Source organism: Akebia trifoliata, chromosome 8 (assembly GCF_017979445.1).
Source record: "Akebia trifoliata isolate Shusen 1 chromosome 8, ASM1797944v1, whole genome shotgun sequence".
In the NCBI taxonomy this organism is placed as follows: Eukaryota; Viridiplantae; Streptophyta; class Magnoliopsida; order Ranunculales; family Lardizabalaceae; genus Akebia; species Akebia trifoliata.
This window is the reverse complement of record NC_141382.1, coordinates 4,473,536-4,497,211: the sequence shown is the minus strand read 5'-3', so window position 1 is coordinate 4,497,211 and position 23,676 is coordinate 4,473,536. Positions and strand designations below refer to the sequence as shown.

General features: G+C 33.7%; 2 protein-coding genes across 2 annotated transcripts; both read right to left on the bottom strand.

Annotated features, from left to right (window-relative positions):
* Positions 1–1,377: 1,377 nt before the first annotated feature.
* Positions 1,378–8,016, bottom strand: LOC147395600 (phosphoinositide phospholipase C 2-like). The gene is made up of 9 exons (XM_086451001.1): positions 7,592–8,016; positions 6,017–6,213; positions 5,157–5,292; positions 4,830–5,057; positions 4,320–4,555; positions 3,851–3,968; positions 3,051–3,203; positions 2,866–2,952; positions 1,378–1,841 (listed from the first exon to the last, which is right to left on the bottom strand). The coding sequence occupies exons 1-9, from the start codon at positions 7,913–7,915 to the stop codon at positions 1,548–1,550; spliced, it is 1,773 nt and encodes a 590-aa protein (XP_086307127.1). The 5' UTR covers positions 7,916–8,016; the 3' UTR covers positions 1,378–1,547.
* A 5,707-nt stretch (positions 8,017–13,723) lies between these two features.
* On the bottom strand, positions 13,724–20,066 carry LOC147395599 (phosphoinositide phospholipase C 6-like). Its single transcript, XM_086451095.1, has 9 exons — positions 19,523–20,066; positions 17,766–17,962; positions 16,612–16,747; positions 16,150–16,350; positions 15,830–16,062; positions 14,747–14,864; positions 14,506–14,658; positions 14,294–14,380; positions 13,724–14,117 (listed from the first exon to the last, which is right to left on the bottom strand). The coding sequence occupies exons 1-9, from the start codon at positions 19,841–19,843 to the stop codon at positions 13,824–13,826; spliced, it is 1,740 nt and encodes a 579-aa protein (XP_086307221.1). The 5' UTR covers positions 19,844–20,066; the 3' UTR covers positions 13,724–13,823.
* Positions 20,067–23,676: the final 3,610 nt, after the last annotated feature.

The window sequence follows — 23,676 nt, the reverse complement described above, 5'->3', positions numbered from 1 at the left end:
GCGGGTCGTTAACAGATCATCAAAAGATCTGGTTTGAATCTACGACAATTTCCATATACAAAAATAGAAGACATAACCCAACACGTATCTTTCCATGTCAATAAAAAAATTCATGTTATCGTAAGTAAAATTAGAGAGATTTACTGGTTGGACCTATCTTTTACATTTTTATTAAAAAAAACTCCCCTACTTTATCGAGTTTGTTTTTCAATAAACCTTTCTTCTTGAAGCGGGGTAACTTACCACTTATCATATTGGCAATCCAACACCACAACTTTTTAGATTTCATGGAAAAAGTCATATCCGAATGAAAAGAAAAAACCTTTTTTGAACTTGATCTAAGGTGTTATAAGTGGACGGCTACTGCACTCTCAAATTTAAAATTAAAATCAACATTCAGCAATCCAAATTAACCTTTTTTTTTTCAAAGTTTATAGAATTTTGTCCTTTGCAACCATGTGGCATTAGATCATGATTTTGTATGCCACAAGGTGATGCGGTCAAGAAACTTTCCTTATTAACTTAGTAAGAAAAGTGATTTTCTTAAAAATGAGGGGTAGGGCCTTGGTATGAGACTGCAAAGGTAGGGTCCTCCGGTCCAAAAAAAAAAAAAAAAAAAGCTGACCTTTACCTACAATGCACACCTAGATCTATCAATGGGAGGTGTTTTGGCCCAATCCATCATAGACTGGGTTTTGGGCTGTGTTACCAGGCCCATTTATTTTTTTGCCAGGTTTTGGTAGACCCAACTCTTGTTTAGGGTCAAGCTCAGGCTTGTTAACTAGGCACACTGGGCAGCTTGACCCAAAAACTTAGTATAATTTTATTTAGGGAAAATTACTAAAACAAAATTAATTTTGTTGTTTATTATAAAAACATGATAACTTTTTAAAAATTTCTAAAAGAGATTTAAAACGTTGGATGATTGTCCAGCCTTTAAACTTATGATGGTTGTTTAGATACTCACCTTTTTATTTAAGTCTAGTCTTACTGACTTAATAAGATTTGACATCCAAAACACATGATTTGATGAGGCAGGAATGCAGAGGACAATTTTTTTTTCTTTATTTTAAAATAAAAATAAAATTATTATTTTTTAACTCTTATAAGTCACCTCATGAGTTTTCAAGTTGACTCTGAGTTGGACATTTGAGTCATGGTTCAAACTTGAATCAAAGTAGTGTAATAGAAGCAATTATAAATCTACTTTGAGAAACATTTCACAACAACTCACATAATCTTCAGAGTTAAGATATTGTAACCAAACAATAAAATGATAAATGCAAATATTTACTAGAGACCACCTTTTTTTTTTTCATAAATAAATTATAAGATTCAGGAATAACTGAATCACAAATTAATTTTAATTTCAATAAGTGATGAAAGCCTATAATTAATATAAATTATTAGAACTCATCACAGAATCCACACGGGACAATCCGTAATCACAGATTATCTAAAAACACAAATTCCATTACAGTTTTCCAATGCGGGCTGTAAAGGACACGAATCGTAGTACAAATTCGGTAACACAATACACACCAATTTCAAACAAACTCAAAGCGCATAAGAAGCTTTACAGACTTGTACTTCTCGCCCTTACGATTGTAGAGTGGAACAGCTCGGATTCCTGTCCTCAACTCTGACACGGGCAAACAAGTTTGGCCTCCAAAATCATCCTTCTCTGACATGTCATACTCATGAACTTCAATCCGAAGCAAAGCCAGCTCCGGAACGGTCAATGGGAACACAAATTCTTCATCCCAAACAGGTGTCCAGTCATCCTCAATTATCTTAGTTTTCTTCATTCCCGAATCTGCTGGCACTCCCGCGATTCCAACCTGTAAATTAAGCATATCAATTGATATCCATATCCGTCCTTCTAGTATTTTTCATGTTTTTAAGGATTTATATGTCAGTACATGCAAGGGGGTGAGCACAACTAAGCAAACTTTTAAGCCAAAAATTTGACACAATTATGTGATCTAACCAAGCAACCTACTCTCTTTCGAAACATCCAATATGCTTTTTCTATGCCTACAAGTAACTTAGGCCCCATTCGGCTCGGCTCTGCTTTCAATCAAAGTGCTTTATGGAATCACCTTTCTATGAGAACTGCAATTGCAACATTGATTGTATGATGGAAGGGTTTGGGAAGTGCTTCTTGGGGTCTAGAAGAGCTCTTAGGAACTATAGGGCGTATGATGAAATCAACTAAATAACAACCTTTCGATGTGTGAATAGTGAAGAATAGACTCAAGAAATATTTCGGGGCCTTTTCATCTTTAGCTAAGAAAAAATAGAAACACTTTTGTCCCCAAACCTCGTAATTTCCATCTTTTGCAAGAAGCCAAAAACATGAATGGGGCTTTGACTTCTGGCTTAAGTGGGAATTCGAAAGCCGAGTTCCAACCAAACATATGCTTTTGACTCCCAAAAATTCTTATGATGACACACACAAACATACGGCACTAAACGCAACCCTAAATTATTCCAATTTAAACTCTTCTCTTGTGGTCAAGACCCCTAGTGACCCTTAGTACGTCTAGGTTATAATAAAACATGGGTTTTGTCAATGTGTCCCCTAAGGGCACACATTAAGGTGCATTAAACACGCTTTGGGAATAAGCATTTGAGGGTATTATTGGTAAGATTTTTTTTAGGGCAGTTTTGGTACAAAAATCAAGTCCTAAGGTGTATTTAATGCACTTTAACGTGTGCCCTTAGGACACATGTTAGCAAAACCCATAAAACATTAATCCACATGTCAAATAACATGATATAGAGACCCAATGAGTAATCATAGGAAAGTTGGTGTGCAGATGATCCAAGCTTCAGCTGAAAAACTAATGCATATAATCTTACCCTTGTATAGAAATCTGGTGGGGAGTATAAGTCAAAGTGTGTATGACGAAAATCCAAATACCATCCATCCCCTAAGAAAACTCTAACCTGTTTAACATCAAAGATCAAATCAAAGTGAGTTCAACAAGATTAGCGAACTTGAGATTCTAACAGAGACAAATAGTAGAGATGCAAAGATCGCTCACTTTCAAGGTTTTCTTCACTGGTAATTCTTTGCTAGGATCAAAGACCTCATTATGTGTACCATCTTTTAGTAGAAAATCAGGCTTTTTCACATAACCATATCCTCCATTAGCTCTAAACATTCCATGCATCAACCAGAGTGACCTGCCATATCCCTGCCATTGAAAAATTCAACTTTGGCATTTAGCATTTCTCCCAACCCGAAAACAATGGAAGAGGGAGATAAAAAATTAGTTAATATATATTCTAATATTTTAATAACTTAATCGACATATCCATATTTCTTGAGATTGAGATTTTCCTCCCATAAAGTTATCAAGGTTATCGTGTAACAGGTTTTAGTTGGCTTCAACCCCAGTTAGCAATTTACCATATTTATCACAATTGAATATTCTTGGAGATGATAATGCCAAGGAAATGAACCTAATGCCAATCACCAACCACATGGTTCAAAGATGAATATGACTTGTGCAGAGAAACCACTACATGTTACTTAAGCACAAGGATATAGTAGAAGACCACTCTATATGAAACTCCACCAAACTCATGTCCCAAAATGCATTCCCATGGCCTCATATGACTAGAAACCACAATTTAATAACTTGGTCGTCTAGCTCATGCATCACATAAACCTTCTCAACAAATTCTACATATTCAAAGTAAATTTTATCGTGAAACCACTTATTAAATAATGTCACTAGTTGAACATCACATGTTCAACAATATAAATAAATGAAAATTGAGGAAAAGGTCAAGAGGTAATGATGTTTTCAATGAAATCATATGCAAGTGTAAACTAAACCTGCATATTAAGCGCGACCATCTGAGCTCCGTGCATCCATCCAATTAGCGGGTTGTAATTTGAAGAGTCGATACGTGAACCCTTGGGGTATATCCTCAGCAAATTCGTTTGTGTGAACCTACAACAAGTGTAATTAATTTTCAAATCAGATACTTGTAAAGAAACTACCATTTGATGCTTAAGATGAAAAACTTAGTAAGAAGGTGAACGACATATACCAATTGATATTTGAAAATGTTTGACCATAAAAAGCAAATAGATGAATAGGAAATCTTCACATCTTACTTGTTTGATAGACCATATTGGCAATGCAAAAGTTAGCAATCCATTTCTGTGGGCCTTTTTCGGGACCAATTGACTGTAGAGAATGTTCGATTGTTGTACGTTTTTACAACACTAGGATTAACCCAATTTCATTTAATAGCACAAGATCTCAAAGAAATGTGTTTTGATGGAATTTTACAAATACCTAAGAATATCGGTTGCGTGAGTCATTATAGCCTTTTCAAGCTCTTGCTCACTCATGCTAAGACGCCTGACTTTGTTAGGGTCTATCCTTAGTGACTCTTTGAGCCCACCCTTCCCTTTCCCAGCTTGGATGGCGATTAAAAACTTATATTCCGGTGCTTCGTGTTGTTGCAACTTGCGATCACCGTCATCTAGATCTTCCTCATCTTGATGATCTTCTCCCCCATCTGGCTCATTCTGCTAGCGTATAATATTATACATGGGTGATTAAGAGGACAATGCTAAGGTACTAAATCAACAAAGTACAACAATTATATTTACAGAACAATCCCAAAACGTGATCCACTTTCGACGAAATTCCCATTCCAGCTCACTGTTCGTTTTAATTCCCAAAACATGAAGATAGAGATCATATTCTGGGAATTAAAATGACAAGTGGGCCGGAATTGGAATTTCATCATATTAAGCGCACGAAATGGTAATTTACCATTATATTTATATCCCAACGCACCTTATCACCACCTATTTCAAGTTGACCTTTAAGATCAGAAACTTCTTTTCCCCAGGCTCCTTCATCAGTTAACTCCTTAAACTTATGTGAATCATTCTTAGCGTCGTACTTTTTTGGTGGTTTTGTTGAAATAAGAATCCGCCTTTTCAATGAATCTGGTGAAGGGAATTCTTCTAAGCATTCTGATCCAGGGCAAAACAGCATATCTCCAAATGTTTGAGTGAGCATCTAGAAATGAATTTATTTTCAGTCATAAAAAATGCTAAATTTAAAAAAAAAAAAAAAAGATGGTAAAAGTTATATATATTTTTTAAAATGTGTACTCACCTTGGCTACTTTAGCTTGAAGATTAGGAGTAATGTGGTCTTCTAGAGTTATTACAACAGGATATGGAGACTCAGAAAAGGCGTGCTCCTTAATAGATCTCAAACATTTGATGAGTTCCACTGGAGTCGTCAGTGTCCTAAGTTTTGTAGAAAATACGATCAATTCAAATAGAAATCGGGAGACAGATATAATATGCATGAAAGAGAACTACCAACATAAATTATCATCAGTGGTTAGAAGACTTTTTACCACATTTTTAAATGTGATAATCCATTCATTAGTCAAATAAATCTAGCATGGATCATAGTAACAAAATTCGGATCCGGTAATTATTGGTTGGGGCTTCAATTTTGATAAATTCGTGAAAGTTTCGTAAAAAGAAATCAGGAAAATTTTGCTAAATATAAAACAATGGTTTTGGATTTCCTACCAAAATCCATCATCTTTAACCCCCCTAAAAAACCCAATCTTGTTTTTGAGATTTAAATGCTGAAGAAAATAATATTTTGAAGTTGAAGGGTAAATTTTTTTTACCATTTTTTGTGATCAAGGAAATGGTGGGGGGTAGGGGATTGGATTTTCAAGTGTATGATTCTGCATTTTCCTTCAAATTCATTTTCCATCTCAAAGCGCTTTTCCTCCTTGGGTGGGAAAACATCTTCCCACTCCACCACCCCAGGAAAATAATTTTCCCACCTCGTAATGTTATTTTCTCACAACAACTCCCACCCCCAAATGTAAAAACCAATTCTCTTTTGACATTTTCCGAGGTACAATAAACTGAGGAATTCACATTCCCCCCGAAAACAAATTCCCTGCAATCATACAAACACGTAATGAAGCAGAGCTTATTTACTTACCTTCCATGAAGAACATTCACATCATCTTCCGAAGAATTTGGCCATAAATCCAGCTCAATTACTCTTACTCCTCTCTTCAGTGCCTTTATGATTGGGACATCACTGCAATCACTACTGAGCTGATTCCCGGTTAAATAGGAATTATGTCCCGTATATATGAAATAATGGGATAATGGGGCAGTCATATCGTGGTGCACCTGTGATGAGAAGGACAATAACATCATGTAAATGATGGAAGGCTCAATGGTTCCAACCCATTTCAAATCACCAAAAAATGCAGGCTACATACAACATCAATAATAAACAACGGAGATGGCGATGATGATCATGAGTCATTAGAGGACCGATACAGATTCGATCTAACACATTATGTCACATGATCACGATTATATTTAGGTACTGGGTTGCCCGATTTTCCCGAACACGAACTTAATATGGTTATAATTTAAAAATATATTTTAATATTATTTTGTTATTAACGCTTTTGTTTATGTAATTTTATATTACCATACAATGATTATATTGCAACTTTAAATGTTTGTCTCGTTAAAAATTGTAATTAATAGTAAACAAAGGAGGTTACATTAGTTAATTGCATCATCTTCTTTTAATTTGCTTTTAATTTGGTGTATGTAAATTTTGATTGCTATTTTTTATATATATATTTTTTACATACTATTTATCTTTATATAAGTTTTTATCATTACTAAATTATCTAGCATTAATGAAGAATGAACCAACTCAACCAACCCGAATTGGTTGGACTTGGGTTGAGCATTTCATACCCGGGCCAAGGTTGGTTCGGGCCGGGCTTGGTTGAGCCCTGACCCGGCCCTAAAGTGGCAGGCTATACTTGGGGCAGCCCTATACTCCCATCGGGCCTAAGTTTCCTATGTCCAAGCCCGCCCCTATAGAGCTCAGGCCAGGCTCGGGTTGATTTCAGGTTTAATAATAAAAAATTAAATTTATGCATTTTTTTGAAATCATTGGAAGCCAACTATAAATTATTTTTCATCAAAATAGGGATCCAATATCTATCTTAATTGAAAAATGATTAGAGATGAAACTAGATCATAATTTATAATTTAGTTGAATTATCTTTTGTTATAAAATCATACAACCATCTATATATAAGATATAATAACGGGCCGGGCCGGGCTGGGCTGGGCTGGGTTGGGATTTGTTTGGCCCGATTTAGTTGGTTGAAAAAATTTGAACCTGGCACCCCAAGATGTTGGCTGTTTCTTTGGTTGTATTTTTCCTATGAATTGGGGTGCTCTTAGTACAAGTTGGTGTGGAGATAGATTCTCTCCTCATAAAACAGTAGGAATTTTCTTTAAGGCCATGTACGGAAGATTAAATTTTTTTCCAAATAAATATTTTCTTAAAGGAGAAATATACACCTACTACTAGTTTTAGAATTCTTTTCAGGAAGAAAAGTTTTCCAAATAAATATGAGGTGTTAGGATTAAAGGGTAGGCCGGGACACACAGTATCATTATTGAGTTAAATTAATTAAGAACAACAAATTAACAGATAAGTCAAGAACATCACCCATAAAAAATGAAAAATTACCCCAAGAGAAGGTGAGAGAGGAGGATTGATATCTCCAAAGAGAAATCTGAAGAAAGCTTCAAGATTGAGACCCTTTCGTTGGAAGATGTTGAGATGTTTCAATTCTTTTAGACTATCGATAATGGCTTGTGCATCTTCCTTGGTTGTCTTTTCTTCTCTTTGATACTCAATCAAGAACCGTTGGAGATGATCAGCGGTCATGATTTCATTCTCAGAGTAATGATTGAAAAGGGTTTTGATCTCTTCTGGTGCTTCTGCAACTGTAAGCTTATATCTTCTTCGAAAACAGAAACATATTTTATGGCTATAAGTCTGCTTCGACATCTCTCACAAACACACAAAAAGAGAGAAAAAAATAGAAAGAGAGAGAGAGAGAGAGAGAGAGAGAGAAGAGAGGTTGCAGAGATTGATGGCTTTGTTTGTTTTCTTCTTTGTTAATTATTATTGGGGTTAATGAGGAAGGGAAGAGGTGTGGGTCCCTCTTTGCTTCTCATGCATCGATTCTGGAGAATATGTCCTTTGCTGTCTTCAACAATGCTCCCAATCACTTCGTATTTGTGGGTCCCACTCTGGTCTTTTTAAACTGAATAGTGATGAAGGCAAGCGATTTTGATACGCGGTTTGGTACGTGGATGACGTGTCAAGGATACAGAGATGCACATTCTTTTCTTGTGAATCCCGATGAAAAAATTCTACGGTTATATGAATTTACACGTCATCAGCGTATCTAATCGCGTAACAAAAAATTGCGTGCAGTCATCATGACTTAACTTTTAAGCTTCATCTATTTCTTACGTGATTATTATGGATGGCAATTGGCATGACCATGACGAAGGGTTGTTAGTGGGTCGAATCAGACCCAAAATCCGATCCGTTTCTAAAACTACATATCTAGGATCTATTTTCATCTTCTAATCACGACCCGATTGAATAACTCATCAAATCAGTTTTTGATCAATCAATCAACGATCTAATGTATCGAAAAATTTACTTATAGGATCCTGAGTAAGGGATTTCTTTTTAAATAGTCCTTGAATTTTGATCAATCAATCAACCATCGTTCTTATTAGTCTCTTATTATTGTCAAGCTCGCCACTTTGTATTTATTGTGGAGGGCAACATTTTTATTATTAAGTTAGTCACCTTTTATTTATTGTGAGTTCGACATTTTTTTTTTACTGTTGAACTTGAGAATATTTAGAAATTGTTTAACTCAATTGTTAAAATCATCTCGTTTTTACTTTTTGAATTTTTTTATTACTAAAATAAATGGAAAGAACAACTAAAAGCTTGACATAACGAATTGACTAGATTGTTTCAAACTTAAAAAACCTAATTTTTTTACTTACGTCTTTAAAATACTTGAAAAAATCTTTGAAAATGACTTCTTCCTTCTCAAATCATTTACTTCGTAATGATTAATTTGAACGGTTAAGGCACATTCGGTATTTCAACTGTGAGAACTGTGGGGAGCGAGATTCAGGGACTGATTAGATTTTTATATTTTTACTAAATAGCCTATTGAGCAAAACCCTGCGACTTAAAGACTAATTAGAAAGAAATCCCTCCTCGAGGGGTTTTTAAGTATTTTTTTCTAATATATTTGAAACATATAAATGGTGTGTATTTATAAGACCATTTTCAATGACTCACGAAAAATGTGACTAGTGAATTTTTTTGTTCACACGATCAAGTATTTTTTTCACAAGTCATTCTTTGATCATCACCCCATCGCAACACATATTTATAAGTCAGGACCTAATGATTCGTGAAAAATGACTTGTAAAAATCTCACCGTAGCCATTAAAACATAATATCCAATAATCAAAATGTATCCTTGAGATAAGTATCTATCATCAAGATATATACAAATCTCAATCATATGATGTCTTGTTTTAGTGGTGGAGATCTTTTGTTTTTACATGATTCATTCAATCTTGACCTATTACAATTTACATATACTTTTTATCAAGTAGTTTTGGGTTGGGTTAAGATCAATTTGAAAATATTGATTTTTTTTATTTTTTATTGGATCAGATCTGGACTTGAACATACCACATTTGATAGGGTATGGGTCTAATAAATTCGTCATCCATTCGGTACCAATCCGATCCATTGACAGTCCATCAATGCCTTAGCCTTCGGCCTTATATACATTGTCAGTGATTCCATGGAGCCGACCCATTCTTAACGGGTGGCCCACCAGTTAAATTGTCCAAAAGTATTTGGGGGTAGGAACCATTGATGATGGAGTATTTATTATAACTTGTAAGGATCTTCTTAACATGAGGGCACACGTTAATGGTGTAATAAATAGATTCTGAGAATTGGATTTTATATCAATAATACCCTTAAAAATATTTTTTTTTTTACCCAAATACCCTCAAATACTTATTGCATTTTAACGTGTGTCCTTGAGGGTACCCATAGACAAAACCCTTATTTTAGATATAAATAACAAGAATAATGATGAATGTACGTGGTAAATCATACGTACACGGCTTATGTGGCAAGGGCACATAATCGTAGATCTTTTTTTCTTGTGTATCCCGAAAAAAAAGATATATGATTCTGTGCTCTTACCAAGTCAACCACACATGTTTTACATTAATTAGATGTTCAAGTGTTCATAATAATGACCGTTACACAATCTTATTATTTGAGTTCCAAAATAGGAGATGAATTTGAATTATCCCTATTTTAACTTCATTTCTTCATCTTTGGAGTACTTTTAAGACATAGTTCAGATAGCAATTCTCAATCTAATGTCAATCATTCTCTACTAATGTTGGAAACAAGCGCAAAAGAAAGTCGGTATATATCCCTTTTAAATTCGAGAATATGTGGTTATCTTATCACGCCTGTAGTAAGATCAGATTAGTGTAAGTTTAAGGCTCTCAAAGAATTTTTTTTTTTTTTTTTTTTGAGATGATGGATTTGAAAATATTGAAAGCTTTGAAGGATACAATTTTGTTTGGCTTAATGGAAGAAAAAAAAGCTTTTGACTTTAGTGAAAAAAGCTAAGTGTACTAATCTCAAAGCTAGATACTAAAAATTAGTTTGTAACCTTGAGGAGATTAATTAGAGACAAAAATCAATGATCAAGTGGTTTAAGGAAGGGGACACTAACACAATTTTACTATTCGTTGAGGTTCCTCTAACCACAAAAATAATTAACATTGTCAAAGTTAAAAAAATGGGATTTTTAATTTGGTGGAACATATTTTTTTCAGAGGAGTCTCAATTATGGTTGGAAGGACATTTTGAAGAAGATGAGGTGTGGGAATCAATGAGGAGCATGGATGGTAATACAGCTCCTCGCCCCAACGGATTCATTATGGCTTTTTTTCAAAATTTATTAGATGTATTATTAAGAAGGAATTGATTTTTATGATTTACTTTTATGTGGTCTTTATTTGAAAAAAAAAAAAAAAAAATCAAGGTTTTAGAAGACATTTCAAGTTTGATACCAACTAGTTTTGTTGGGGCAAGGAATATGATAATTGTGATAAATGATCTTGTTGAGAATTAAAGTGGTTATGGCTGTTATCAATATCCTATAGCAAAGTGGTTTTGTGAGAGGTAGACATATTTGGGTGGAGTTTTGATAATCATCAAATGAATTAAGCCGGAAAAAAGTTTGTGAGCAAATTGAATTTTTTTTAAAATACATGATAGGACACATGCGAGCTTTGTGGATAAAATGGATGATGAAATGTGTTTCGTTCCCCTCATCTTGATTTTGGGCATAGGAAACTTGATAGATTTTTCCAAAAGTATTCCAGTTTTAAGATCGACAATATAATTTTTGTTCTGATATCTTGTACGCATGTTCCACTTTGACGTCGTGGATAAAATCATTAGGTAACCTTGTCTTCTCCTTATGGATGTAGTGTATGGAGACATATCCTCAATGTCTTATCAAAATTTAGAAAAAAGAAAAAAAGATTAGTTTTTCGGATAAGGAAGGGTGACAAAATCCAATTTTGAAAATATTATTGGTACATTGACTTTTCCTTGAAATTTCTACAATTGGGAGGTGAATTTCTTGAATTGCCCAATTCGTCTCATCTTGGGCTTCCCTATCATTCCTACAGATGATGGTACATTTGTTTGTCGTTAAGGATCATAAATAATTTTTTTGATTAAATCATTCTATCAATCCCTAATGTTGTTTTGCTCTTTTTTTTTTTTCCTATCTCAACAACCTCTCTAAAAATCAGAGGAGGAATTAAAGTTAATTTTTTCATGTATTTTTTTTTTATAATGTGGGTGTCTAGGCTTATGTCCGACTTAAGGGGATTAAATGAGACGGGACCAAGGCATATGGAACCCTCCCCCCTAGGCACGTGCAACGCTCGCATATCACACGCATAAGGTGAGTGAGAAAACGACCTCGAGAGTGATCCTGAGAAAATAGTGCTCATACTAAATATCAAACACACAACCTACGAACTCTCATCTTTTATTAGATTCGAAAATGTCAATAACCCAATAGATCAACTAAAGATTCTTATTTCAAAGTAACATAAAGAGTCTTACTTCTTCTACTTACACTTTTATCAGTCCCATCAATATAAAAGGAAAATCATACCCCACTTTTATCATTATTGACAATGTTAAAAGTCCATTCTACCACATAAAAATAACTTTCAAATTATTATACACCCAATCTATTTTATTTATTTTTAATAGTTCTTATCTTCAAAAAAAAAATATTCAATACCTATGTGTATTTATTAACTTTGATATTTTAGATTTTTTTTTTCAAAAATAATAATTATGACATCCAATAGATTTGTGCCACATGTAAATGAGAAATTTATTTCCTTTGTAATCAGTGATTGTTGAAGACAGAAAAGATTCAATAATGTCAGCTGACTCCACGACACTCACGTGGAATATCAGAGACGAAAAAAGTGATTCCACTTTGAGTGGTGAGGGAAGAAGGGAGATATTTTATTAACACACTAACCTTTACTTATAATACACTAATCTGTATAACAAATCAATCTATAAAGATTGGTGTGTTGTCAGTAAAAGTTGGTGTGCCAAATAAAATCTCTCCTTTAGAAAAAAGAACCGTTAGAATTTGTAGTGAGGTGTAAAAGAGAATAAAGTAAAGAGAAACTTGATTTCAAGAATAGAATAATACCTAAAAATAATAATAATAATAATTAATTTAAAGGAAAAACTTGATTTCAAGGGATAGAATATAAAACAAGCTCAAAGAGCTTTGTGAAGAAGCAATTAAAACATGTCTTCAGGTATTGATCAGGACCAATCTGATAAGGGTCGAATCGGGTCTGGACTCTAGACCCGATCCGATATTTGTTAAATCAAGTACTTTCTTGATTGAGTTTTTATTGATCAAAATATTGGGATTGAAGTCAACCAATCAAATAACTACGGGTTGGGGTCGAGGATTTGGATTTAGATAAGGATCCGATGGCGCATCAAATCAATTTTGGATCAATCATTTTTTATCCTACGTGGACCTGACTCGAAAGTGTCATTGAATATATAAATGGTCTAAGTAAAATAATATGAACTTTGATAAAGGGATTACACGGCTGATGTGGCAAGTGCACAGAATCATAGATCTTTTTCGTATCCCGAAGAAAAGGATCTATGGTTTTGTGCACTTGCCACGTTAGCCAACTGTGTATTTAGTACTGTGGATGTTTAACATGTCCCTTTATCACAAAACTGAAATAAGGAAAGGAAAGGATTCAACGGACAAACACGAAAACATAAGTAAAAATGATGTTTAATCGCCGTTGGATCAATACCTATTTGGTATAAAATCCAATCTGAACATGATCGATTGACAACCCTAGTCCAATATAGACACTTGAATAATATCTGAATCAGATCAAAACAATTACTTATACATAACCATGCCCATTGACTGGAGTCTTCTCTAATAGACAAATGAAAAATGACTGAACCTACATTCAACTCAAGAGCATAAAAGATTCATCAAATTGTCAATCCATCAAATAACCATTTTTGTTAATAAAGAATAATTACAAATTCGGATAAAAAACCAATCTCATAAATATTAGAAAACATGGTTTATTCAATAATTTTTACAAAATCACTCCCTTGTTTTTGTAGAACACCCCAAAATTGTATAATCAATTTGTATGATTATAAATAAAAAATAAAGAAGAACTCCAAACAAGAAATAATATGAAAGATTGTTAAATATTTGAAGCAAAGCTACCTCTCAATTGAACTCGAATCGCATAAGAAGCCTTACAGACGGATATTTCTTTCCCTTCTTATTAAAAAGTGGCACTGCCCGGATCCCAGGCCTCAATTCTGAAACAGGCAAACATGTTTGGCCAGCAAAATCATCCTTCTCGGATACATTGTGATCATGTACTTCAATCCGAAGCAAAGCCAGCTCTGGAACAGTTAATGGGAACCGAAATTCATCTTCCCAAACTGGTGTCCAATCATCGTCTAATGTTCTTGTTTTCTTCATTGTTTCATCGGCGGGCACTCCTGCTATCCCGACCTGCCAAATAGATTCATCACTATTTATGCCCACATCTTATAATGTATCACTTTTGAATTAGTCAATTGATACTCCCAGTTTGCACCCCATGTTTTGACACAGAGGCATTTACGTTAAACAAGAAAAATGGAGGAAAAAAAATAAGAGTTTTTAAAATATTAATTCAAATCACTTACCCTTACGTAGAAGTCTGGTGGGGAGTATAAATCGAAATGTGTTGGACTGAAATCCAAACGCCATCCGTCGCCCATATACACTCTCACCTATTTAGCAACATGAGAGCTCTAATATGAGTTTTAACAAATCAATAAAAAGAGGGCTGGTCCAAGCCCATATTTGAGTCAATTAGGCTAGAGGCAATAAGTTTGTACACAAAAGATTTACAAACCTTCAAAGTAGATTTCACCGGTAAACTTTCTTTAGGATTGAAAACCTGATTATGCAAGTTCATCTTCATCAGAAAATTGGGTTTTTTCACATAACCACACCCACCATTTGATCTGAACATTCCCTGCATTAACCATAGGGATTTGCCATATCCCTGTCATAGAATTTGGGCACAATGAGATCAACATAAAATTAACATTGAAATTAAATTTCAATTTTGATATTAGAAGATAAAACCTAACCTGCATGTTAAATGCGACCATTTGAGCTCCATGCTTCCAACCAACTAGTGGGTGGTAATTTGAAGAATTAAATCGTGTGCCCTTTGGGTATACCCTTAGTAGATTTCTCTGGGTGAACCTAGAAACAGAGATGCCAAGCAGCATAATCAATCACGTTGGGGAAATTTGTCGACATAATGTAGAAACAAATAAATCCAAAGGAGTCATAGGAATATTCATGATAGAAAATATAAGATTGTTAAGTGGTGTGTAAATGTCTTGTATTCTGTTGGGGGAACACTGAGCTGCGGTGGTGCAGGGGGCAGCGTCCTCCCTGCCCAGGGATTTGGGGGGCAAAGCCCTGGGACCAATTTTTTTAGTGCTACGAAAAAGGCCATTATGTAATATTTTCGTAAGGGTTTTTTATTTGAATCCAGATTGTATGACCCAGGGTGGAGGATTGAAACCCTCTTCCCACACCTCAACACATGCCATATAGATCATAATCCCAGGAAATTTTAAAAAGGAGATATTTTAGGCATCAATCCCTTGGATTATAGCTTATGTGGCATGTGTTGAGATGTGTGAGGAGGGTTTCAATCCTCCAACCTGGGTGCATAGGATCCGGACTCTTTTTATTTTGGGGGTTTCTACTTTTGGGGAGATAGACACATTTTCTCAACTCTCAGTTTTTTAAATAGAGATCTCTAAGGCTGTAAATCTTGAAACAAAATAGTGATTGTTCTTGTCTTGGTCCATGGATGTAGGATGTAGGCCCATTGCCGAATCACGTAAATCCTTGTGTTTTGTGTGCGACTTCTGTTTTCTTTGTTGCTTATTTTTCACGTTAAGAAGGGTTATAATGTTTGTGATATTCAATTAATCATTGCTAAGGTGCATCTCATCACATATCTTAGACTACCATCAATTAAATAGATTAGATTGGATTGAGTTGATTTATCTTTCCATTTTGATTCAACTCTCTTGAGTCTAATATGAATCCAACAGGACTAATGTAACGACATGCATAATTGAAAAAAGCTCAATGTCTACAGTTCAAAACTTCTCGAGGGCATCTAGACTACTTAAAAGTGAGATAAGTACCTGACAAGATTGGTTCCATGAGATTCCGTACCCTTTTCAAGCCTTTGTTCACTCAAACTAAGGCGTACGACTTTACCAGAATCCACTTTCAATGACTCCTTTAACCCACCCTTATGTTTCTTAGCATGAATACCGATTAGACGTTTGTATTCTGGAGCTCGTGATTTGCCGGATTTATGCTTAGAAACATCAATATCTTCGTTATCTGAATTTTCTTCGCTATCACTTTCGCTCTATAGACAAAAGAGCAAAATTTGAAGTAAGTGATTGGAAGATATTAAGATGGTAAGCGTAATCAGGTATTCCATTTCTTAGCATACCTCTGAATCTACATCAGGTTCCCATGCTTCTTCCTTGGTTGAATCCCTGCCCTTGTCTTTGAAACTCTTCTTTTTAAGGTATTCTTTCGGTGGTTTAGTCGAGAGAAGAATACGATTTTTCAATGCTTCTGGTGAAGGGAATTCCTCAAAACATTCAGACTCAGGGTAAAACAGCAGGTCGCCGAATATGTCAGTGACCATCTACAAACAAAAACAATTTGACATCATGAAAACTGAATTCAAAACAAGTCAATCTGTTAAATATTTCTTTTTTTTAAAAAAGGTCCTTTACGAGAATGGGTATGAACTTTGTAAAAATTACGGAACCGGTGCAATAAAATACCCATTTTCATAAAAAAGATATTTACAAAAATGGGTATACCTGATTCTGTAATTTGTAAAACACCCATTTTTTGTAATTCTCTCTCAAAACAAAAGATAAAATAAAATACAAAATGTTACCTCAGCTACTTGAGCCTGAAGATCTGGAGTAAGGTGGTCTTCTAGAGTTATTATGACAGGGTATGGAGATGCAAAAAAAGCATACTCTTTAATAGACCTCAAGCAGTGGATGAGTGCCACTGGAGTAGTCAAGGTCCTACAATTATAAAAGAAGACCCATATAACTACAAAACATTTGATTATGAACCTAGGTGACAAAAATATTACGATATGTGTGACAAGAATTTAGATCAGATCTTAGTAATCAAATGGTAAAATGAAGTTGTGCTTTATAGGTATAGAATATAAACCTAGGTGTCAATAACATAATTTGTTCAATAAGTGAGCTCAGTTAATAATAGGATTCAGTGCTAATTTGATCAACCCATGAACATAACACAGTTGGTTTAGCTTCTAAGTTGGTTAAGCCTGTGAGTGTTGATGTCACGACTCAGGTTCAAAACCCACCTTCACCTACTAATTACTGACCACTAATTTCACTTGTCTAGCAAATCTAATAAGAATAATTGGTTCAGCCATAAGTTTTTCTGCCATCACATTCACTTCCATCAATTGAGATCTAATAACCCTATCAGAAGCTAATACTTTCAATCAAATGCCGAGGATAAGATCTATTATTTGGTGAAATACTAAATTATCTAGTACATTTATTTTAGTATGAACATAACTTCACACCCCAAAGAGATTTGGACTTCAAAAAGAAAATTTTTATGAGATGGCAGTAAGACAAACTATGGTTTTATGGAGCTGAATGTGGACAGTTAAAAAACATAACGCTAATAAATTGAAAGTAGCAGATATGAGGATGAGTGCAAAGACTAAGAGAGAAAATTTGACATAATTCGTTTAGCAGACCTAAATCTTTGGGATAAGGCTTTGTTGTTCATTCAACACTCAACATTTGTTTAGCAGACCAAAATCTTGTGAGCCCTGTTCCCTATTTTCCCCAAATTTTTTAATGTTAGTGAGTTTTATCTATTAGGAAATGATTTATCGTGTTGTTCCATCAAGTTTTGGGGCCGAGTCACTTCAAAATCCAATCAAGTCAACTTGGCTGAGTTTCAGGTCATCTCAATGACCTTTGAAAAGTATGGTTCATAGAAAACTAGGAGAGTACCGAGCTATAGTTTGATCTCTTTGCATAAACTGAGTACCTTCCATGAAGAACATTCACATCATCTTCCGAAGAATTTGGCCATAAATCCAGCTCAATTACTCTTACTCCACTCTTCAGTGCCTTTATGATTGGGACATCACTGCAATCACTGCTGAGCTGATTCCCTGTCAGATAGGAATTGTGGCCTGTATATATGAAATAATGGGACAATGGAGCAGTCATATCTTGGTGAACCTGTAATAACAAGGATAATTTCAAGTTTAGAACGAAATGGGTCTCCATACCGAAGTAGTTTAAAAATTCTGTCTCAACAAAAACCCCATACTACAAGAATCAAGAATTCAAAACAGAAAAATCCATAAAGGCAATAGTGTTCAAGATTAATTTGTTCTATGGGTGTTGAAATATTTTGCAAAAAATTACTAAACCAGCCATGTTTTCTTTTAATATTTACAAAAAGTTACCATATATCTTCTTTCTATTTTTGATAACGGGGGTGTCCAGACTTACGTCTGACTAGGGGGACCAGATGAGCCAAGGCCAAAACCAAGGAATATGGGACCCTCCCAAGGCACGTGCAACGCCCACACATCACACACACCAGGTAAGTGAGGGAACGCCCTTGCGGATGGCCCCAAGGAAATATTGCTCATACTGGGTATCGAACACACAACCTACGGACTCGCACCGCTTATTGGATTCGAAATTGCCATTGAGCCACCCCCTTGGGGTTAAAGTTACCACATATCAACTGATCAAAAAAAAGTTACCATATATCTTAATGTGAGGACATGTTCATGCTCTTCCACCAAACATCCCCATATATATCTATTGTGGCTCTTCTAGCTATTGATTGTGGTGGTCTACAAAGTCTCGTCAACCACATCTTGTTGCTTATTTTCCATGGTGAAGTTAGCCCTCTCAAAATTTTGCAATTTATGAATTTTTGCAGTATACCAAACAGGGCCTTAGTGTTCCCTTCTAAAAAAGGATAACAGATTAGGAAATAACAAATATTGGTATTGTTTATTGCTACTATTTGCTCCAGCTACATAAGATTAAATAAACAAAATCTCAATATCAAATAAAATTAAGAAATCCAACATAATTAAGAGGAATTAAGAAATTAGGAGGAACTGATCTAATTGAGGAAAAAAAGCAAAATATTTAAGAAGAAGAAAATTTTGTGAAACTCCCATTTTAAAAATTAAAATATTTCACTTAAAGTGGGAAAAAAATTCTTGTTTTATAAAATAGTAAATATTTTTTCCGCTTTAATTGTAGTACTAATTTTTTTAATTCCCAAAACAAGCAAAACTTTTGATCTAACTCCCATTCCAGTACTGTTCATTTTAATTCCCAAATCGTGCAATAAAAGCTTTTTATATATTAAAAAAAAATACTATAATGAAATTACTGTTATACCCCTTCTACAATTTTCAAAAGCTAGGAGATCGTTGATTTTCTTACAAATTAAGCAACTAAATCAATAAAAAAGGGTACAACAGTAATTTCATTATCAGATATTTTAAACACGTTTTGCGTGATCTGGGAATTAAAATGACCAGTGAAATTTCCCCATATTCAGTACATGAAATTGTATTTTACCCTAAAATAAATAGTATGCTGAAATGGAAATTTCACAGTGACTGTTTTGGTAAATCAGCACATGAAACTCTTTTTTTTTTTTTCAACTTTTCTTCTCTATTTCTGTCAATCCAAACACACCGTAAAGAAGCTCAACAAGAAGCAGAAAAAAAAAACTTGAGAGAGAGAGAGAGAGAGAGATGAAACCTGAGATTTGATTGGGGAATTGAGATCTTCAGAGAAGAGATAATGGTGGAAATCATCGAGAGTAAGAGAGTGTCTCGTGAACTTCGCAATGAGGTGTCTCTGTTGCATAATCTGCTCTATAATCTTCTCTGCATCATCGATCGTAGCTTCTGATTCACTCTGAAACTCAATCAAGAACCGCAAAAGCTGCTCTGCAGTCATAAGATTTCCTCCATTAGTGAACTTCGCGAAGGTTTCTTTCACATCTATTGGAGGTTTTGGTTCTTTGATCTTGAATATCCTCGTAAAACACCAACACATCTTATATTTCCCCGTCTCCATCTCTCTCTCTCTCTGTTCTTCAAGAATTTTATCAGATTGATGGATACTTTGTATTTGTAACTATTCTCGATTCTGATATTTAAGGCTCGATCAATTTGGTTTGTTGAGACTTTGAGAGATAAAAACGAAAGATTGTTGGAGATGACTTCTCGTCAACTCTTTTTTAATGCTTTGTAACTATGAGTTAGAGAATCGATTCTTCTGCACGAACATTTGTTTACGAATCTAAATACGGATATCTTCATCAATAGTTGGATAAAGATCTTTTTCTTCGGGATACACAAAGGAAAAAATATCTGCGGTTCTGTGCCCTTGCCACATTAGCCGCGTACAGAACGCGTATGATTTACCGCGTGAAGTCATCATTTCTGGTGTATAGCGTGTGATCAGAATTCTTTATCTTAATTTAATGAAAAAAGTAGTTGTCTTGATTGGTTCCTTCGATTGATTTTTTTTTTGCTGACAATGTTGTGAGCAAATTTCCTCGTGGCATCATGGCCGTTTGACATGTGGCAGAATTAAAAAGTCAAAATAGTAAGAGTAAATTTCTCTCCTGCCTACACGTGATCTGCCTAGAAATTTTAAAATATTTTAATATTAAGATTTCATATCACATATGAATCATTATTAACACTACAACTTTCTAGATTTCATAAAAAAGTTCGGATTTAATTTTTTCTTTCAAAATTTTCTTTTTTTTCCAAACTTGATCCAAGGTATTGAAAATGGATAGCTACCGAATACTCAAATTTAAAAGTAAAATTCAATAGTGAAAAAATAACTTTTTTTTTCTTTAAATCCATAAAATTTCTTCCTCTACGACCCCATGGCATGGGATGGGATCATGTTTTTGAAAGTCATCAATTGATGCAATCAAGAAATTTCCTTTTCATTATGAGGAGGAGAGAAATTTTTTTGTCTTTTGTATTTTATCTTTTTAACCATGTGTCAAACAGTTGTGGTGCTGTGAGCAAAAATTCACCCGGTTCCGTAAGTCGATTAATTAGTGAAAATAAATTTATTAATAAGAAAAAAGAATTAGTTTCTTTCAAGCCGTATTACATTGACATCCTTGTTTGTGCAGAGAATCATCATTTTTCTCGAGTATACAATACTCGTATCTTGAAAAAAATAAAAATAAAAACCTCAATGGTACTGTGCACACCACTACTTATGCGCAACTCAGGGTAGTGTTGTAGAAAGTCAGTGCAACATCTTTCATTTTCTTTACAAAGTAATAATTTTTAGTTATTTTAAGAGAATTTGACTTTATTTATTTAATTTATGAATTTCTATAAGGATTATTCAAATAAATATTATTAGAATCCTTTGTTGGATTTTGGAGATTAATCATCTCAAATTAGTCTTAAAGATTAGATATACCTCGAATCTGATCATTATTTATCTTTTTTTGTTTTATTATTTTTTAGAAAAAATATTCAAGGGACCTAGACAAAGGGATTTATTTCTAAATAGTCCCTAAGTTTTGTGCGGTAGCTTGATAGGACATTTAGTAAACTTTTTTATTTCTTAATGGTTCCTCATTTTTTACGAACCAGTCATTTTTTATTATTTCTTATCGAGTTCACCACTTTTTATTAATTGTCGAACTCGACACTTTTTTATTTAGTGTTGAGTTCCCAATTTTTATTGTCAAGTTCACCAATTTTTATTTATTGTCGAACTTGACACTGCTAAAACCTACCCATTTTCAATTTTCAGATTTTTTCGACTAAAATACATGGAAAGATCAACTAAAAACTCAAGATAACAACTTGTTTAGATTATTTCAACCCAAAAGAGCCATTCTTGATTGATTTTCATCTAAAAACTAAAGGGGAAAAAGTGAAACTCCCCTTAGATTTTTTACATACATTTTCAAATATTTGAAAAAACCCTTGAAAATGATTTTTTCTTCATTCTTGAATATTTTCCAACGGAATAGAGTCTCCGAAACTTAATTGAGAGTCTAAAAATCTAATTTTTAGGGATGAAAACGATGAGTTCAAATGGTTACGACATTCAATTTTGTAAATGTGGGAGATGGGGCCCAAGAATTATTAAGAAAAGAAAATTTTATTAAATAGACTATTAAGAGACCACCCAAGACTAAGGGACTATTTAGAAAAAAGTCCCTTTACCAAGATCCTTCAAGTAATTTTTTTTATTATTAATCTAATTGAATTAATTATTTAATATATCACATACCAAACTTTCGGAGGATACTAATATTTTATTTTTTTTGTTTGATTTGACTCATCACTTGCGTACCTTCACACAAAAAATTAGAGTTATTGACAAATTCGAAAAGCTTAATTCCACCCATTGACCATCTTTTACCATTGGATTAAAACATTTTTTATCTTCTCTTTGGATAAACACTTTAAATTCATCAATCGATCCAAGTTTATTGTGGGTCCACAAAAGGTTCGATAAAAAACATCTTTAATATATTTTGAAAATTGGATTTTGTATAAAAATACTCTTAAAATTATTATTTACCAAAATACACTTAGATTCCAATTTTCAAAGTGTATTTATTGCATTTTATATATATATAAGAGATTTATTTCTAAATAGTCCCTACGTTTTGTGCAATAACTTGATAAGACATTTAGTAAATTTTTTATTTCTTAATGGTCCCTCATTTTTGTTGAACTAACCGTTTTTTTATTTATTGTCTAGTTCACAATTTTTATTGTCAAACTCACCACTATTTATTTATTGTTGAATTCCACACTACTAAAACCCATCCATTTTTTATTTTCAAGTTTTTTCAACTAAAAGAGATGGAAAGATTGACTAAAAACTTGAGATAACGACTTGTTTAGATTATTTCAACCCAAAATAATCATTCTTGATCGATTTTCATCCAAAAATTAATGGGGGAAAAAAGTGAAACCCTCTCTTAGTTTTTTACATACATCTTCAAAATATTTTGAAAAGTTCTTGAAAATGGCTTCTTCTTTGTTCTTAAATCCTTTCTGAGAGAATGGGCTCTCCGAAACTCGATTGAGAGTCTAAAAATCCAATTTTTTTGGATGAAAAGGATGAGTTCGAATGATTAGGACGTTCAATCGGGAGAAATGTGGGGGCCGAGGCCCATGACTGTTAAGAAAAGAAAAGTTTATTAAATGGACTATAAAGAGATTGCCCAAAACTTAGGGACTATTTAGAAAAAAAGTCCCTCTATCAAGATCCTTTAAGTAATTTTTTCTAATTTTTGTGATCTAATTGAATTAATTATTTAATATATCACCTACCAAAGTTTTGGAGCTTACTAATTTTTTTTATATTTTTTTATTGGTTTGACCCATCATTTGTGTACCTACACACAAAAATTAGAATAATTGACAAATTCGAAAGGTAATTCCACCATTGACCATCTTTAATCATTGGATTAGAACAATTTTTATTATTCTCTTTGGATAAACATTTTAAATTCATCAATCAATCCATGTTTATTGTGGGTCCACAAAAGTTTGATAAAAAACATCATTAAAATACTTTGAAAATTGGATTTTGTATAAAAAATACCTTTAAAATTATTGTTATTTACCAAAATACCCTTGAATTTCAATTTTCAAAGTGTATTTATTGCACTTTAATGTGTGCCCTTTGGCAAACTAACCACTTTTTATTTATTTATTGTCGAGTTCATAATTTTTACTATCAAACTCACCACTATTTAATTATTGTCGAACTCGACATTGCTAAAAGTCATCCATTGTCAATTTTCGAGTTCTTTTGACTAAAATACATGAAAAGATCAATTAAAAACTTGCGAGAACGACTTGTTTAGATTATTTCAATCCAAAAGAACCATTTTTAAT